The sequence below is a fragment of the Tyto alba genome, unplaced genomic scaffold (genome assembly GCF_018691265.1).
Source record: "Tyto alba isolate M040663 unplaced genomic scaffold, T.alba_DEE_v4.0 Super-Scaffold_9, whole genome shotgun sequence".
Classification (NCBI taxonomy): domain Eukaryota; kingdom Metazoa; phylum Chordata; class Aves; order Strigiformes; family Tytonidae; genus Tyto; species Tyto alba.
In genome coordinates, this window is record NW_024881330.1 from 39,183,356 (window position 1) to 39,203,211 (window position 19,856).

At 39.8% G+C, this 19,856-nt stretch overlaps 1 protein-coding gene across 2 annotated transcripts; it reads left to right on the top strand.

The window, feature by feature from the left end:
* The first annotated feature begins 5 nt into the window (after positions 1-5).
* On the top strand, positions 6-15,695 carry GGH (gamma-glutamyl hydrolase). Of its 2 annotated transcripts, XM_042786162.1 has the most exons (10): positions 6-211; positions 712-826; positions 2,124-2,174; positions 5,394-5,478; positions 8,770-8,908; positions 9,793-9,899; positions 10,005-10,095; positions 11,373-11,510; positions 13,630-13,765; positions 14,484-15,695. In XM_042786162.1, exons 1-9 carry the CDS (start codon positions 67-69, stop codon positions 13,749-13,751), a joined length of 993 nt encoding a protein of 330 aa, XP_042642096.1. In that variant the 5' UTR covers positions 6-66; the 3' UTR covers positions 13,752-13,765; positions 14,484-15,695. The 2 variants fall into 2 exon arrangements, with proteins under 2 accessions (XP_042642096.1, XP_042642095.1); XM_042786161.1 differs by having other exon boundaries at positions 13,630-15,695.
* The last annotated feature ends 4,161 nt before the right edge of the window (positions 15,696-19,856 follow it).

The following is a 19,856-nucleotide window of genomic DNA, read 5'->3' on the forward strand; positions in this document are numbered from 1 at the left end:
CGTGGGGAGGGGCGGGGCGGGGCAGGGCCGGGCGCGGTGCGGCAGCTTCTGCCGGGCGCCGCGGCCATGGCGCGACTCGCCGGGCTTCCTCCCGTCCAGGCAGCCACCCTCCTCCTCCTCCTCCTCCTCCTCCTCCTCCTCCGCCGCGCCGCCGCGGCCTCCCTCGTGCTGCGCGGCCGCCCGGCGGAGGGCAACGAGAGGCCCATCGTTGGTAAGGGGCGGCGGGGGGGGCGGCCCCTCAGCCGCTCGCCGGGGGTGAGGGGCCGGGCCAGGGCCGCCGGCTGCCTCGCACCCTCCCTTCGCTGCCCTGGGCCGGGGAGCGGCTCCCACAGCCGACCTGAAACGCTGCCGGTTTCTGTGTGGAGTGAAATCTCTCCCGGAGCGTAGGTTTGGTTAAAGCTCTTACACGTCATCTTACGCTATGCGTGCCTTGCTTAAAAACCTTAAAATAACAGTAATTGATCTAACAAACCTTGTAGCACTAAACAGATGAAGCAGGGAAGCGGTGTCTTAGTCAGATAATGTGTATTTGTATGGTATCCTGTGATTAGGCATTGTAATTAATGCACCATCGTCTCCGTGTTTGTAATCCTTTCAGGCAGTAAATTCGACATTGTAACTTGGCATACAGGAAATTGGAATTTATTTTTTCTTTCAGCGTGTAGCATTTGCTATGTGTATAGTGCTAATTCTCCTTCTTGGACCTTCCAGGGATATTGTCACAGGAATGTCACTTTGAGAAGTTCCACAGATTTGGAAGTTCTTATATTGCAGCTTCATATGTGAAGTTTTTGGAATCTGCTGGTGCCCGAGTTGTGCCAATAAGGTAGATTTTTGTATCCTTGCAAGTGGGTAATAATTGCTTAATGGAAGGGTATCTTCTTAGAGGCACAGGAAGCAGCTGTGCTGCTTTTCTGAGTGTTTAGAACTCATGAAAGACTATGTGAAGATGCCACAATTTGCAGGATGTTTTAGAAATGGAAATAAAAGCAGACCAGACTGGAACATGTAACTTTTATTATTTCTTCTTATGATAATAGCCTTTCTTTGAAAAATACTCTATTTTTTTTTCCTGTAAAATTGCCCTCCATAGTTTGCATCTGTGGTTTTTGAAGTTAGTTATATTCAATCTAATGTGTAGTACCTCACAAACACACATAGATATTTAGATACATATATACATGCAATCTTTTGTCACATTCTGTAGTCTTAGAATTCAAGTAATGGAGAAAGGCTATCGGTACTCCTTGAAGAAACCAAAACTCCAGTTCTGTTCAAACTGTGGGTCACTAACTCCACATCCTGTTGTTATTTTGGTTGTTGGGTAAAAAGTAGCCAGGTAACAGAACTGACAGTGCTTCATAGCCAACAGTTAGCTATGAAATAGTAAATGCACTGAAAGCAGATGTTGAAATGGTAATTGTCCGAAGTTAAAAACGATACTAATGCAGCTGCAGAAAATCACAATAGGATGTAGCTAGTCCACAGAGCCCAATATGAGCACTAGTTAAGTGCCTGAATTAGAAGGCAGTGTTCCTCATGTAGCCGGTGAGGCTTTTGGAATGGTTGCTGACCAGAAAAACTCCATCGATGAATGGAGGCTTCTAATTCCGGCAGCTAAGTTAGATGCAGCAAAGCTGGACACTTTGAATACACCCAGTGTATCAGTTCTGCATGAGTGTAGCTGTCATACTGGCTTGCTGATGTTTTGCTGATGCTGAGGTCTTTCTCATCTTTCCATCTCAGCTATATCTTTGCTGAAGAATGGGTGTGACCCACTGTTTGCAGCTCTGCCCTTCTTGGAGTCAACTGGAAACCGGAGTTGCCGGTCTGCAGGAAATAATAACCATGCCATTCCTTTAAATGTTAAATTTAACCAGTGTCTGCAAAGGGGGTCTCAGAGTACCTGATCCTCAACTGTACCTGACAGGGTCCTATTTTCAATTTTGTGGATTGAGCTGTTTCCAGTAAAATAGTTCATTTGATTTGGGTCTATTTTATTCTGTTTAAAGCATGCTTTCTACATATTTTCCGAGTCTCATATTTCTGTTCAGTAACGATAGTTTTGTGGCGAGGTTTGTATATCTCATATATGTTCTGTAACTATTTTCTTGGTGTTTCAGATTAAATCTTTCAGATGAAGAATATGATAAAATATTCCACTCTATTAATGGGTAAGTTTTGAGCACTGTTTTTCCTCTTGAAAGACATGATAGTTCTGGTTTTGAGCTCCGCTGTATTCCCAGGAACACCACTGGTCTACTTTCTTGAGAGTTTGTGCTGAGCATTGCAGGCGTGTAAATACGTGCTAAGGCAGGGCGCACACTATTTCATCCCTTGTCGGTTTGCTGCCTTTCCTTCCTTGAGGCACATGTCAGATAATCTGCAGCAGTGCCGAGGCTCATCATGGCATTATTCTGTGCTTGTCTAAAGGCAGACAGAAGTGTCATTGTAGCGGCTAACAGTGTTACAAATGAAATAGCCCACTTCCTCTTTGTTAATTTTTTCCTCTTCTTCATTTGAGCGATCACCTTCATTTTGATATTTAATAGCACTTGCTGGGTGTTTCATCCCTGTTCCTACCCTTTCTTCCCTTTTCCAGTCCTCTTCATATCCTCTATCGTAAAAGTTTCTGATTTCCAGCCTCTTCTACCCTTTTCTCTTTGGGTGCTTTCTCTCTTGTTACTTGAATGGCCCGTCTTGCTTGTGATTCAGTGGCTTAGGTCTTTGTAAGACAAACATTCTAACTTTTCAACTGACCTATGGCAACTGTCCACCCATGTGTGCTTCCTACAGTTTAAATGTGGGGTAATGTGATCTAATTTAACACCTCTTGATTGTGAACTTAAGCAAAGTCAAAACCTTTTACGTTTGCCTTGTGCTAAAAGTGCAGTTCAGAAGAGTTAAAGCAGCTGATGCTACACTTCACAGGCTTGGTTGTATGTGAGGCCATAGTATGTGATGGGGCTACTTGCAGTCATGAGATGAGCATCTTAAACCTTTCATATTTTGGTAAGCTTATGCCCATACTAGAATGCTAGTCAACATGTGTAGAACTTGCAGGTTTAGACCTCTGGCTGTCTGGGGAGAGCCTTATCCTCTTATGCTCCACAGCATGCCCTGTACACTAAGACATGGGTCTTCGCAGTCTTGTGGTATAAGCAAGAATAAGACAGTGACACTTTCTCCTCTGTGGCTCCTCATGTTGGAGACAAAAGGAATCATTTCATCCCTTTCTGATGGCTGCCAACCTCTCTTTGGTTGCCAGAAGGACTTTTACCCTTTCACCAGTGAGGTCTCCCATTCTTTCTACCTCAACAACTACCTCAATGCAGAAGAGGGTGTTGGACAAGTAAATCCAGTTCCCTTATCCTTCTGTCTTTGCAGAGACTGTTGGATTTGTGCTATGTAGGTGGGCAAGTATGATTTATATTTGCTCTTGTTGTCCTCTACTGTTAGCTAATGGCTTCACAGTATAGCTGTGTGTAAATAACAAATAAGATCTCTGGAGGAAAGGACTTCCCATTCTGTTGAAACTTGGAGTAAGAAAGAGATACCTTGCTCTTTCATGTTGTAAGAGCTTACCTCCAGCTTCTTTGCAGTTGGAAATCATTTATTATTAAATGCCACCTTCTTAAAATCATGAAGTTTACTATAGTAGAGACAGAATTTTATGTATATAGCAGTGTACTCCTGAGCTAACCTTTGAAATTCATAGTGAACATCATCAGCTCTAATCAGTTAGAGACTGGAATGCAGGTATCTGCATTTCAATCTGCTTATGACAACGCCAAGCCATTATCATTGCTACTTAATGCAAAAAGGAAATAACCCATTAGCAGAAATGACTGTTGTTTTTCCTAATTAATATTGGCCAGTTTTTGAGTTGAACAAAAGGAGTAGGTGAAGTGACTTTTTTACTGCTTCCAGGTAAGGATCACCTTATTTGTCTAACTGGATCTCTGTAGAAATCTACAATCTGGCCTGTTTTGAAAATACGTGTATTCATTTTCTATGTTTGCACTGGAGAGTAATCCTATTTATATTTTTTTGGTAGAAAAGTAGAGCAGTGTTCACATACTTGGTGGCATTTGCATGATCTTGTACATAATTCACCTTAACGTAAACCTGGTGTCACAAGGGTTTAGACGCATGCTCGTTCTCCAGTGCTTGGCATCATTTGAAATTTTAGTTGTTTCTAGATGCTCCTTGGTATCTCACTAATACAGGTTGCCATTTCCAGAGCACAGAAGTGTAGAGGAAATCCTTCAGACATTTTGGTAAAAAAATCAGCAACTGATGGATGTGACTTGGGTGAATCTAGTTGAGGTTCTGCTGCGGTGGGTTAGGGAGCACTTACACATTCAGTTCTGTAGGTACCTTTCCAGTTACAGCCAGAAAAGAATTCCTTTATTTTGTGTTACTGTCTCTGATGGTACTTGGTTACTTTCCATGTCATCACGTGTACGTGGGAAATCTCTGCTAGGCTGTACTGGGTCTTTTGTGGTGTTTGGGCTTGGGGAGCAGCTATACAGAGAATTGCCATTGCTGATTATTTTTTTTTTTTTGACTATGTGTGTGTGTAGTGGAAGAAGTTTGTGCTCTATTTCTTTGAAATTGTCTTTGAGATTGCTTTGTCTTCTTTGGCTATATTAGATCCTGTGTGACCAAAGATTATGCCCAAGTGTACTTTTCTTTTTTTTTTTCCCTTTTAATAGGAACTTTTTGATCTGCATTGTCTGCAGTAAGGTCACTCTGCCAGGGCCATAATTATTCTTTACTGAAGTTGAACAGGATGAGTTAAGGTTGGGGCCAGGATTTTAAAGTAGTAGGGAGCACCAACTAAGAGTCAGGACAGGATTTGACAGAGTCATGACACACAACCCTGTTGTATACCAGCTGAAATCTGTATGTTTTGTCTATTTTCTGTTTACTCTCTTTGTCTCCTCTTCCTTATGTTCCACTAGACTCCCTCACTACTTTGTGATAGTAACCATTCTTCAGTACAAGAACACTAAGATTTAGGATATGATTCAGTTAAAGACTTAGACACCTGATCTTAGCTGTCTGTGTGTGTGCTAGCTGTCTAAACTCCAGTAATTAATGGAGGGCTAATCAGTACAGCCAGTGGAGCCTTCAGGGCTTTCCAACCTACCAGTCAGTTAGGTGTCAGCTCTAGAACACGTATTTGAGTCTCCATTGACTGTTCTGACTAGATCCCTGCTGCCTGTAATGAAGCTTAGATGCCTGTCTGAAGATTTCTGAAATTCAGGTGTTTCAACCTCGACCTGAATTCTACCTTTAAAACCACTGTCAGACTTTTTTCTGTGTACATTTTCCAGGTTTTAATTTGATCACCATTGCTAATCAAATTCTTGGATGTTGCCTTTCAGGGTCCTTTTTCCAGGAGGTGGTGTGGATCTTAAGACTTCAGAATATTCCAGGGTTGCTAAGATATTTTACCACAAGGCATTAGAGGTAATCACTAAGGAACGGTCTGTTCTTGTTACTGTCACTGTTCAGAGGTCAAAATGACAGGGAGGCTCATATTTTCAGAGTTAAGCATTGGCATCCAGTGTGTTAACTGTAAACATGATAAGAAGTAGCTCATTGCTGGCTTCTGCATAAAAAAAAATCATTTAACAGCTTAAGATTGAGACCTCCGACACCCTTTCCTTTTATATGTTGTGTCATGGTCTTAAACTCCCAAGTTTTTCAGGTGATAACAGCATCATTTATTTATTATACCTGGGGCTTTATGGCTGTGTGGAACTTGCAATAAAGTAATAATAATGCCATTCAAAAGCGCAAAGTATCCATTGAAATTAAATGTTGAACCAAGATAAGCATAAATGTAATAATCTGTAGAAGTGTTACGACTGAAGTTTAGCCTCGAAAGGAATTCTAGAGAGACTCTCAAATAAGCCAATTTACAGTAATACAACATACATGTTACAGCTAGTGAAACACCTTTATTCTTGCTTATCTATAAGTAGATTTAATTATATCTTTGGAGGTGCAGATGAGGGGGGCTGCCTTAGCAGTTTATACCGTTTTATCGGTTTCTTTGCATCGGTAACTGTAAATGTAGCAGATTTTTAAAGTAAACGCTACCTTAATTTATAGCACAAGAAAAGCAGGAAGAACACTTGAAAGATTATATTAATAATCTTTTAATATTTATAAGATCGTTAGCTTTATTAATAAAAGATTTAATTTATGAGAAAGCTGTTTCCAATAACATCAGGAAGGCTCTGAATCCTTATTGAAGATTTCGTTCTCTTACAGCACAAGAGGTGGGTTTTTTCAGACAGTAATCAACACATTTTGAAATAAAATTTGCATTGTGGAAAGGCATGGAGATTCACTGGGCTTTATATACAATCCCTATGATTTGTTAAGGATCATCTGTATTCAAATTGAATAAAAATGTAAATTTTCATCTTTGTTTGCCCTTCACTGGCTTTATTTCACTTTCAGCTAATGTTGATTAAAATTGACACAGAAGTCATACTTTGGAAAACTTTGCCCGATTCTAGAGGCAGTTATGAGTAGTGCTTAAACTGTTACCATGGTAGAAGTGTTCATTGGCTGTGAGGAATTCCTTTTCCACCCTTGCTGCCGGCTTTCCAACCGCAGGCAAGGGAAGCGCAAGCAGCAGCATTCACAGGACCAGTCAGCTGCTGGAATTCAATAATTCAATTTCCTACTGTTCAGTCCCCATGGTACCAATGTTGGTGTTATTTTGTCTGTCTTTATTTGTGGGGATTGTTTGTTAGTCTGTTGCCTTAAACCTGAATCTTGCAAATACGATCTCACTTTTATGGGAGACAATTAATCTCATTTGTCCCTTTGAAGCTGCTCACTGTGTGAAGTGCAGCCTGTGGGCTTGGAATTCAGTATTGGAGCAAGGGTTTCTTGTGGTTTGCAAGAAATTCTGTTGACAGTTCACACTGATTAACTGAATTGCAGACGTCATGATTTCATGATCAGAGAGGCAGTTTGATTAGATGGTATGTGTACTTCAGGTGAGTGAAAGACAGAAAATAATTTTCAGTTCATCATAGGTAACCCTTACTAATAAGTTGCGATTTTTTACGGTGCTATTTGTGACAATTGTGTGTTTTGATTTTCATCTTTCAAGACTTAATTAGTGCTATAAAATATTGGTAGTTTTACTAACGTAAGGTAAGCTGCAATAGTCAAGAGGATATTAAGAGGTACAGAATCAACTGAATTTTATGTTTTTTTTTTTTTTTTTTTTTAAATGTATGAAGACTCCTTTTCTCCATTTTCAAATGTCCCCAATGACAAATGACTTGGTCTGGCTCTGCTTTAATATGAATAGAGGGTGTAAAATTCTGATCCCCATCCAAGTCAGTAGAATTTTACTAGCTAGGCAAAAACCTAAGTAAAATACTGTTTTCCAGCTTTTAAATTAGTTTTTAAAATGTCATGTCTTGGGTGTTCTTTAATATATACTTAGCCTCCAGGACAATGTTTGTTAAAAAAAAGGGGGGGGGGGGGGGGGGCACAAAATATTTGTTTCAGCTGTAACTGTTCTTAAACTGTAGCTATTTTTTGCTTTTAGTGGTTTTATTCCTCATTTACATGTAAGAAGACAGTGAAGTTGCAAATCTTGTCTCTAGCCATGCATGATGGGTAGTCATGAAGACTCTGCAGTACTCTTAGTCTTCTTTCTGTAAATCTTCCGTATCTTGCTCATAGAAGAAGTAGTTGTATGGCCTTTTATTACCATACTATTAGTAATGCAGTAGAGTCACATTTTTATTCTACGCCTGTAATTTCAGCTTTCTCAAGAAGGGCTTTTGAGCAGCAGCTTTTCAGGGCAGGGGGTGTGGTGTGGTATGCATAAATTAAAAATGTTTAGAAACAATTTAAGAAAGACTACTCAGATTTCCCAAAAATGGGAGTTCTGAAACATCCCAGTCTCTAACATGCACTTACTGTCAGGAGTAAACTATACAAAAATGCAAATTTCTACTGCATGTATGCACTGTGCTTCATTAAATGACAGGAAGATAGTTGTGTTCTCTTTTTGCTTTCCATTTCTTCTTTTTGCTTTCTTTTGTTTTTGCACTTACCTGCCAATTTTTATTATTTTGAAAATTATTGTCACTTTTTTTGTGTTGCTTAAACTCACAATCTGTCTTTCTGGAAAACAGGTCCAAACCTGCTAGTTAAGCAAGCATGTATGTATGCAACTTAAGACTGTAGCCATGCTAGTAATAGGATTTATGGTTTCTTAATACAGATGGGTGGCACAGGCATATGGACATTGCAAAGGGCCCTTGCTATGTGATCATAACACACTTCATATAACATTACCAATTGTAGTAAGTAGGCTTTTCCTCAAAATGGTGACAGACTCGTTTGTGTCCCTTCTTATGATTGCCTTTTTTATAGAAATGTTGCTATTTTGTGGTTTCTGTTTAGGCTGCCCTCAACGTTGCTTATTTGTAGAACAGAACAGTGCAAATTAATAATAAAATTGGGCTCAGTTAGCTGCTTCAGTGGACGTGTGTATATCCCCTAGCCTTCATATTTTAGGAGAAAAACTAAGGAAGTTTGTGTTTCTTTCAATTGTAAGTGAACTATTACAATTCCTCCGGTAGCAATTTGTACTGCTGTAGCAGTTTTAGTTCTCACCCACACAAGAGAAAGCAAAAGGATTAGGAAGTTCTCTTAAATCTTTTTTCTGTAAATTTTCAGTACTTTTTCCTTATGTTGTTGCTTTTTATTTTGAAGGCTAACGATAAAGGAGATTATTTTCCAGTATGGGGAACATGTCTTGGACACGAAGAGCTTACATATCTCACAAGTGGCGAAGTTTTACTTGTTAATACCAAGACGGATGGTTTTGCACTCCCTCTGAACTTTACCTCAGGTGAAAAATCCATCCCGTCCCATGCCCGAGTTGCTGAGAGGTGTTGTGTTTTGTTCATGGTAAACGTGCAGGGGTGAATGCTTGGGAGGTTTCTGACGATTATCTTGTTAAATTCTTTCTTATCAAGTTGCCATGACTGTTTTTATAAAGACAGAGCAACTCTATCCCTTCTGAAGCGGAGGTGTGAGCACAAGCTGTTTGAAACCAACAGCAGTCAGCAAAAAATACAGTTGTGTTGTGTTTGACTCTTTGACTCATTCGGTAATTTGGAACTACAAACATAATGTGGGTTTAGGCCCCTTTTTGTTAGAGTTGACCAAAAATCATGGGTCCAAAACCTATCAAACTTGGAGAACAGGTGATTTTAATTTTTTTGAAATCGCATCTTTCCTAATGATGAATATTAGTATTGCTGTCCCGCTTGTACAGTACTGAAATCAGAGAGATCCCTTGAGAGAGAGCTGTGCCACTCAGCAGCACTGGCAAAATGTGTCCTCTGTTGATACTTTATCCTTTAATTTGTGAGTAACCCATCTGCGAATCGGGTAGCATTCACAAATTTCTTCATTTGTGCACATTGTGAATGGAAAGGTCACTGAAATGAGTGGCAATGAATGATGCTTATTTTATCGACAACTTAGGTTGCAAAGTTGGGCCCTCTCTGGATCAAGACTTGATGAGAGTGGTAACAGCGTACTGGAAATCTCTTGTAGTTATTTCACTGTTTTTCCTCGCAGTGTATTCTAAAATCATAAAGTTATACCATGGAAAAAAGTTTACTTGAATGCAGTATTTTATTAAATTTGCCTCCTGTTCAGTATTAATCCACCTGTTAGCAGTTTGGGTAATTGACAATATCCTTTTTTCGTTCTTCTTTGCAATAGCTGCAAAAGACAGTAGATTATTCAAGAATTTACCTGATGATGTATTACATGCGTTTGCTACTGAGCCACTGACATCAAACTTTCATATTTGGAGCCTCTCCATGGAGGTAGTTGATCATTTTATTTCCTGAACACAAATGCATTTGCTCTGTTAACTAGAAATAAATGAACAAACAACACATATTTTTTTTTTTACCCCTTCCTTATCACAGAATTTCACAAAGAATGAAAAGCTTCGTAATTTCTACAATGTTCTGACCACTAACACCGACGATGAACTGGAGTTTGTATCTACCATGGAAGGTAGGGAAATGAATTTCCTTTGTAAACTGTGACGGTAACAAACTAGTTCTTCAGAGCTGGTGTGGCGTTGGTGTAATCTGCGCTGTGAGCTGGCTGCCAGAGTAGCGGGGCGAGCATCAGCCCTGTCCCTGCTCTGGCTGTGAGGAACATACTCTGTTTGCCGGGATATTCTGTTTTTGGAGTACACAGTTGTCAGGCTGACTACTGCTCTTGCCTGCTGTTCCCCTTCCAGATATGATGTTACACTTTAGCAGTGGAATATTCAAGCCCTGTGAAGTGTAGAGCACTCCTCCTGTAGGGGGTTAATGGCTCTGCGGTGGGGCGCGCCTCTGTTGCGCCTCGCTTTCTCTCTGCCTGCTTATGCTCCTGTTCCTGTGGTGCTGGGTGCCTGTCTGCTGGGCTAGGAGAACAATTCAGGGTGCTGAGGTAACACCAACATCCCTTGTTACTTGAGCAGCAATACTGGTAATTGCTGCCCTCCAAAAGCCTTTTGCATTACTTACCTTGCATTGTGTACGTTTTGCCCCAGGCCTGCCCAGCTCAAGAAACAAGTTAGGTCCTTAGGGAGTGTTTTCTCTTGATGGGTGCACTACTAGCAGCTCTGCAGTAAGGCCTAGCTGTCTGCCCTTGGGATTCTTCTGTGTGGCATACTGTCTGGCCTCCAGAAGAGAAGAGTAGGAGTTTGCACAGAAAACCTCATTAGGCTCATGACAGACATCTCCCATGCCTGCAGGCAGGTTATCACAGAGCAGTCATCAGCTGCTGTGCCGCTCTTCTCTGTGAGTCAGGTAAGGACTGGCTTCCCCCTGCCTGTATCAGGCCTGGCACGGAGCAGATGGGAGCTGCCCCTGGATTGACTGGGCCTTCAGAAGATTCTAAGACTTGGATCTCTCCCGTGGAACTGACAGGGTTGTCCTGTGTGGCTGTCAATATTTTATGTTGAGTGATACTGGCAGTAGATAGTAAGTTTTGAGACTGGTACACTCATAATACTATTTTTTTTTTTTAGCGTATATATATATTCATTCTGAAATAAATAATCAAAAAAGTGATGTACAAAAAATCTTCTTGCATGGCATGAGACCCTTCTTTTACAATATCCATTTTTTTCCTTCAGTCCTACTATGACTTTAACAGAGTTTCAACTTGCTGTTTAAGCTTTCGTGAAACTGTTGATAAGTGAGGTATTTTTGTAGCTTATCCTTTGGGTTTCTTTTGCAGTAAGACTAAGCACATAATTCTTAAGACCCTGCTTACAAGCTTTGTGTTTGTTGCAGCATACAAATACCCAATTTATGGTGTCCAGTGGCATCCAGAGAAAAATCCTTTTGAGTGGAAGAATTCACCAGGCATTCCACATTCCCCAGCAGCTGTAAGAGCAGCATATCATATAGCTGACTTCTTCGTTAATGAAGGTAAAAAGTTTATTATCTACAAATGTCATTTTTTAGAGTGAAGCATTAGTGAAGATCTTTGAAGACGACAGACCTCTTTTTCAGCTGTCAAAGTTCAGTAGCTCTTACTGCTTTCTGAGAAGATTACTCTGCAAGCTTTATAGGCTTATAAAAATCCAAGGGATACTAGAAATAGAATGGCTTACTAAAAGCGACATCAAAACGCCGGGCATTCCACAAACTTTTTTTGGTAGACTGGCTCAAAAGCACTGTTTTTTTGCTGTGACTTTCTACCACTTTGAATGATCACTGTAACATTTTAGCCTCCTTTGCACAAAGACAAGGAAACAAACAAAAAAAAAAATTACTCCATAATTCCAGAGGTTTCTTGAGTTCCAAACTGAGTTACTCATTCAATGTATTCTCAGTTTTGCTTGCAAAATATATGCACCAAGATTGTAAATGCTGCTTGTGCAGCATATAGATATATCACAGGGGTGCAAGATGGTGCCCAACAGTTGTATACTATAGAGAGCACAAGAAATTTTGAATTTTACATAGCTTCTCATTTGTTTGTTTATACCCTAAGAAGCTGGAAGTAACTAATGTGTAAAATTTTGGTAATTTGTGACACCTCTGGTCTATTTGCTATAAATAAGCAGGATGTAAATACAGGAGTATTTGAAGGGATCAAACTTACTTTATTCCTTTATTTATACTTAGTAAACCATTCTGTTGAAATACCATTTTCGTATTTTAAATTGACTGTGAAATTGTCTTACCTGATCAGTTGGGACTATGAAGAACATAATCAATAACCTAATTGAGTTTGGTCTCTAGATTTGATCTCTAATCAAAAGAGTCACCTAATTGCAGAAAGCAGACAGTGATTTAAAGAAATGCAACTTGTGCTGCACTGGTCAGTGAGAATGTAGAAATAAAAGTTGTGCTTCATAGGAATTCAAGGCTCTTTTTTGCATAAGGTAGTCCTTTTCCCCTTTGCAAAAAGGTAGCAAAATCGTGTAAAATTTCTTGTCAGTATCCATAAGCCTCCTGCATTTTAAGATTTTTGATAGGGTACTAATGGGAGACTAGGACGAAAATAAAGGGGAAGGTAGAAGAAAGTGTAGCGTGAGTCTGTGTTTTCTTTTGTAGTCTAATACTGGAATGCAGCATGTTTTCTAGTTGTGTTTGCTGCATTCTCTAGTATCTGTCTGCACACTGTGTTACAGGCAGAAGGAAGCTTGCTCAGGCCATTATGCAAGTAAATGTGGCAAAATAAGTGCCAGCTCTGCTTGTAAGTCCTCTTGAGACACAGTGCATATGAGTTTTTTCATATATGTATATTTTTTCATATAATGAGCTTGTGCATAGTACCGCACAGATGTGTCACTAGCTTTTGGATCTGTTGACCTTTAATTCTAGTAGAGCAAACGTGTCAGCTGTATGTGTCTGTCCCCCATTTCATATACCAAGTCAGGAGTTATTCTTCATCACGTTCCCCAACCTGTGTATAGCTGTTCTTACTGAGTACTTTATATCATGATGTTGCAATGAGTAATCGATGTTTTTAGCTAATGTAAGGCAGAATGTCTTCCTTAACTTTGAAAACAAATAATGGGGTGAAAAACGTAAACTGGTCTCAGCTAGCAAAAAATATACTTCTCTATGATCTCTTAATAACTAAACCATTCTACTGAAATATCATTTTCATATCCATCAGTCGTTAATTTTAAACTTGTATAGAATTGCCAGCATGATAAAAGAGAAAAGGATTCGTTTTTTTTATTGTCCTCACCAGCACAGTTCATGATAACACTACCAACTTTCAGTACATTGATACTCTGATTCATTTCTTTCAGTATTACAAGTACAGGTATCTCTGGTAGATACTGCCAGTATCTCATGGATATGTATTTTTGTACAGTCGTTGCTTTAACTTAATAGTTAAATTTCTCCCTCCCCAGTAATAAGATACAGTGTAACCAGCTTTCTGAGGAGGTATCTTCACAGTTCTACACGCACAAGCTACTGTAATTCCATTTGCTCATATGCTACCCAGAATAACTTACTTTGCCAAGAAAGATGCTGTCAAGGAGGATCACAGTAAAGTGATGTGTATTTTTACAATGTTTTACAGCCCGGAAGAGCCTGCACCATTTCCCCAGTGAAGATGAGGAAACCAAAGAATTGATTTATAATTATACTCCAGTTTATACAGGAACATTTTCTTCATTTCAGCAAATCTATTTCTTTGATTGAGAATCGTGTCAAAGGTGCAGTGTTGCTATTTATAAATGGAATTATGTGCTGGCATTGCATAATTAATCTGATATAGTGCACTGCACACGACAGAAAGCCAGAACAGTTCTCTTTCTTTGCAATGATTTATCTTGTGTTTGTTCTGCACTGTTGGACCATTAATATAAAAATTTACATTCGATAACATAATTGTATTGGATCACACATTAAGGGGATCTTCCAGGGAAGAGGTCCTGATTATGCTTACAAACTTGGAAGCAATCATGTTTAGTACAAGGTAAAACACTGTATTTGGATATTTTAAAATAGGAGTCATCTTTGTAAAATGCTGTGGACTATGACAGAACTAGAGGCTTAGATACATTGCTTAGTAAAATCTTATCCTTTTCAGTTAATTTAACAAATGACACTCTCGGGTTTGTCATAAATACGTGTATGTAACCGAGTTGTTGACAGGGATTATGTTGTCATTTGAAAAATTGACCAAAATAGTAAGGAGGCATGATAGCAAAGAGACGTTTTTGCCTAAAAGGCACGTGTTGTATCTCATATGTGAAACTGTTTTTGTTGGTTTTGTTGTACATTTAGCATTGTTTGGAGAGCTTATACCGTGTGAGGTCTACATAACATGAGGATGCACTGTAAACTAGGCATTGCAAATATCAGGTAAAGTAAGTAAGTTTGGAGGGCATAGTTAAGTGCTGATCCAGTTTCTGTTCTTTTCAAATTCAGATTTACATATCCTCCAAGAAATTATCTGAGTAACTGGAATCAGCAGACGGATACAAGAGGCAGACATCCATTCCCTTTGTACTTAAAAGAATGTAAACCTAATTTTTAATTTACATGGTCTGACTTTTCCTATAGCTACTGGATAGAAGTCTCACTTTGAGTCAAGAGGTAGTTTGCTATTGTTAGTAAAGACAGTTTCTTTCTGTTTTGTTGATAGTTTAATGCAGCTAAAATTCAAACAGCAGATGAATGTATATGAGAAACCTATTAATGTTGACATCGTGTGATAATAGCAGTTGCATTCGATACACTGTGATACCTTTTTTCCTTCTTTTTTTTTCTTTGCTTTGCTGCACACCTAGTTAAAACTTTGTTCAGTGGTTCTGTGTGGTGTCCAAAAAGGAACTAAGATGAGACAATCAAACATAACTCTCCTCTATTGCACAACTTCCAAACTCTGTTCACATCGAGGGATTTGGAGTTTATGAAGAATTTAGGTTTTTTACCTCAGCTCTGCTTTGTAGTACTTCATACTCTCAAGTACTATATCTTGAGTAAAGCTGGTACATTTCTCAGGTTTTTAAAGTAAAAGACTCTAACTTGTTCTTTATCATGAAACAACTGTGTAAGAAAATGTGAAATGCATTAGTTAAAAAAACTGTAAGGAAACATTAACTGTGACTACCAGAAAGACACTACCAGGTAATTACAAGTTTAAAAGTGATATTGCAGATTATTTTTACATTTGTCAGATCAGCCAAATTCAGTAAATGGAACTTGTTTATAATATTATAGGTGACTTTATTAAATATATTAGCTTGACTCCTGAGTAGAACCAATTGTAGAGCGAGGATTATTCTCTACAGTTTGGTATAAATGTAGCAGCTAGGATACTTACAAACCAAGCTCAGTCTTCTACTTGTTAAGGCTGAGCTCTTAGGCAAGTTCTTAGAGCTATGCCAAAGTAAGGAGGGCAGGATTTAGCCTTAAAAACAGGGATCAATCTTGAAAGTGAAGCGTCTGCTAACTGTGATGGTAGTAATTAGTTCCTAAATGTGTAACTATAAGCAATAGTTTGCATAATATGATGAGCAGTGTACTTGTTATGAATTTGTATGTGTCTTTCCTCTATATCCTTTATCTTGTAAAGCCTTATTTGGTGGTATCCATGCTCGTTCTATGATAGATGAAATAAAATTTTATTCAAGCAGATGTTTGGGTTTTTTGTCCTCTTTTGGATACCGTGGATAAAGCATTAACAGTCATTGTCTTTTTATTTCCATCTGTGACAGTCACAAATCAGGAGGCCACTGTGCCCGGTGCCCACAGGGTGTGGTCGTGTCAGCAGGTTGGGGTCAGGGTAAGTGGGGTCGTAGCCCGGCGCAGACCTACCTACAGCACAGTTCAGGCAGGGGCCTGTGCTCAGGGCCTCTGCTTAAATGCACTTGCCAAGGGGCAGAAGCTCTCAACAAGGCTGCCCACAGCTCTTCCTCCTGCAGCCTTTTCACAGCAGGCTCATCCCAGGTGCAGGGTGGTGGTGAGCTCACTTGCCATGTGAATTTGGGGAGGGGTTGCAGAACTGGTAGGTGCTCTCCGGGCTCTGAGAGCTGTAAGCAAAGCAACTGTGGTCTGCAGTGTCCAGTGAAATGAGAACTTCCTTCTGTTCCCTACACCATCAGACATCTTCCATCAAGTTCTCCCCTAGTCAGAAGCAAACTATAGGAACCCAGAGTTGGCTAGCACTCGCCCAATAGAGGGTTTAAAAATTTGTTTTAAAGAAGTTTCAGTAGACCTCCTCTCTGCTCTAAGTGCTTTACAATATGTTTTTTCATTGTTCAAACAGAACTTCGAACATAGTTTTTAGGATTAACGCCGGAGACAGATGAAAAGGAGCCTGTGGATATTTCAGTAGAATGGTTTAGTTGAGTGATCATAGATGAGTATATTTTTGCCAGCTGAGAGTATCTCAGGTTATTCAGAGCATGGCTTATGAGCCTAGTCATCTTGTTTGCTGCTGTGTGGGGAGAACATCCATTGATCAGTCAGATAACCCAGTGTGTCTTGCAGATGATATAAAATCATCTTTAAGAAGGTAAAGTTTCAAATGGTTTTCTCTTTGTACTATTCTGCTTTTAACACTAGATGGCCTACAAGAACCAGTGTTTCCTATAACTTTGTAACTGGGTGTGGTAGCATCTCAAAAGTTTACAGTGACATGTCGAATAGGGTTTTTACTGTACTGTGGTATTTACGTAGGTACCAGGGTATTTGGGATGCAGGGGAAGAAGAAAGGAGGAGACAAAATAAATCTGGAATTTTACTGGCATAACTGTCCAGATTAGCAGGATTGCGAGAGAGAAACAGAGAGTCCATGAGCATAGAATTAATTCAGCTGGGATTAAATCTCGTTTGAAGTGAATACTTAAAACATTTGAGCATTAGCTGGAGGTGACTGGAATGACATCCCTATTTTCAGGTAGTTGATCATTCCCTATAGCTACAGAATCTGTCTTGGTTCCTTTTTCTGTAAATATGAAACTAGCTCATGCAAAACAGGACAGCTCAGATAGGAAGAACTGAGAACCTGAGTTTAGAAAACCTTTGCCTGGGAGGTAGGAAAAACTGGTTTGAATTCCTTTAGGTAAGGAAGAAATTACAAGGAAGAAACATCCTGAGTAAGTGCTCTAACTACTGAGTGAAAGAGGAAGAGCCTAACCCACAAGCTGCATTGTGGGGAAAAAAAATAAGCGAAACAACTCACCCAAACCCCTCACCACTTCTGGGCTGACCAGCTATGCAAAATTCCCTAGTCAGGCAGTGAATCCAAAGCAAAGATTAGTGTTTGAGCAGGCCGTGACCCTGTTGTTCCCACTTCAATGCTGACTAGCTTATTTTTAGGCTAATGTTTAACCTTTTTCCCCTCCTTATCTGTGCCACCTTATTTATTGCTGTGAATGCCACTCAGCAGAACAATTCTGTAAGCTAGGCTGTACTGCATTTCTGGGCAGATTTGCATAGAAATTACCGACCTATTGGGGAGTGGAGGTTCTTTTCTTGGAACAGCCAGGCGAGTACAGATGAGAAGTTTGAACAATCAGAAAGAGCAGTAATAAATAGTTTCTCCATTGTGTGTTATCCCTGCATTGCCCCTACGAGGCAGGGGTCCTGGGGGGAGAGAAATAGCTGTGTGTGTGATCAGGCTGCTGAAGACTGCATGCCAATGCATACTCAAGAATGTTTGGGTTGGAGGTGGGAGGGTGTACACAAGATTTCACAATTGCTTTTATCAGAGTAATTAACTTCATTTTTATTTTATTTTATCTTGGTTTGGTTTGGGTTTTGGGTTTGGTGTTTTTTTTGTTTGTTTGTTTTTTTTCCTTATCTGGAGTTCACTCGTGTGTATTCAGTGGTGGTATCATCAGAAAAGCGATGGGAGTTGGCTAGCATTCAAGTCCCATTAAGGTTTCTAAATGCCTGTTGAAATTATTTTGGTTTGAGTACTTATCTGTCAATCTGTCTTCCATGTATTTTGAGGTGATTGATTACCTTCCCTTGTTAGCCTTGTGCCTTTCCTCAGGGCAGGCCTTTTTCCTAATCTAGTGCTTATTTATAGGGCAAATAGTGAAGAATATCCTGCCCTGGGCCACCTGTTGATCAGGATACTATTCCAGCTTTCATCACTTCCTCATAATGCTTACATCTGTTTCATAATGGAAGCGGAATGCTTTAAGAGCCAGCTTTCTCTGTGAGTTCTTATATAACCAGAAAATTTCCAAGACCCTTTCATCCAAAAAGTCCAGACCGTCTAAAAATAGCTGTCACTATTTGAAAGAGCTCTCGAACAAGCCATTTGTTCCAAACTTAGCAAAAACCCATGAAGTTCCCTTCTTTGTGATTCTTAGAAATGTTGTGAACAAACATCCTTTGTAACCAAGCTTTCTGTAAATGAAAAGCAAAAAGCAAACAAAACAAAAGGCTGAAAAGAGTAAATTCTAGCAATTGTTGCTTCCGATGCAATTGGGTTGTGTACTGGGACTGTGTAGCTCCCAAGTTACCGTTGATCTAGAATGGAAGGTATTTCATTGTGTTTTTGCAGTTATACAAGTCCAAGAGCTGATTTTATACATGAGTTAATTTCTTACTATTTTCCCAAAGCGTAGATCGGCAGCAACTGAAAGCCTAAAATGGCAATTTTCTAGCTAGGAGCACATTAGGAAGTCAGTTTCCTCCTGTGACTTTTTTGAGGCATCAATATAAACACATTGTAATCACCTTCTTCAGCCCCAGAATTCAGCTTCAAACTGGGAAGTTTAAACTTCACATACCTGTACTTCTCTGGGATTTACTCAGCAGCTCTCACACTAGGCTAACTCCTTAAGGGCCTGATTTTTCACAGGACAATGAGACATTGTTGTGATTACTTATTATATTAACTACTAACAATGTATTTTATTAATAAGAATGTTAATTTTGGTGTTACAGGGGAAACAGAAAGTACAATGAATATTTTACAGACAATTTTTGAGATTCTTCTGAAGAGTCTCTGGCAGAATGAAGGTACTGCAGAGACGTTTCCCACACCTATTCTGACCTTGGATGGAGTTAGTCCTTGCAATCCTTCTAGGCTTCCAAATTCATCACTAGCATTTATACTGTTGTACCACTGATAGAATTTGGAGCCATTTTCAGCCCCGCAAAGTGGATCTAACCATAAAATCACGGAATGGTTTGGGTTGGAAGGGACCTTAAAGACCATCTAGCTCCAACCCCCCTGCCATGGGCAGGGACACCTTCCACTAGGCCAGGTTGCTCCAAGCCCCGTCCAGCCTGGCCTTGATGTCTTGGACTTCCAGAGGTAAAAGACAGAAACATGAAGAACGTTATTACCTGCTTTACTTGAATTTGAGGAATTTGTACTGATTATTTCTCATTAAGATTTACAAGAATCATCTCAGTCCACCCGTTCAGCTGAGAGTACCAGTAAATGTTTTGTCTCTAGAGTTATACCCACAACAGTTTTGTTTTTTTCTTTATGCCACTAAACTGAAAACAACATTTTCCTCTTACTAGAAGCAGAAGCTGGTTCACCCTTCATCCCTAGGCTCTTAAGCTTTACTTCAGGTTTCTCATCCCTCCCGAGGATGAGTTTGAACGCATCCTTATAGTTTTTCCACTTTGGTTCATGTAGCACATGCTACTTTGCAGCTCCTTAGGGAGCTTAGTTACTGTACCATAACTTCTAGCCAGCAAAGTCCCTGTTTCTGCCAGCACCAACTGCCATAGTCTTCCCAAAATTAGTCCCACTTAGACCAGTAGCTCCCTGGCCCTGAAGCACCAGTGGACACGCTAGCTGGGGCTCAGCACGCTGCTCCG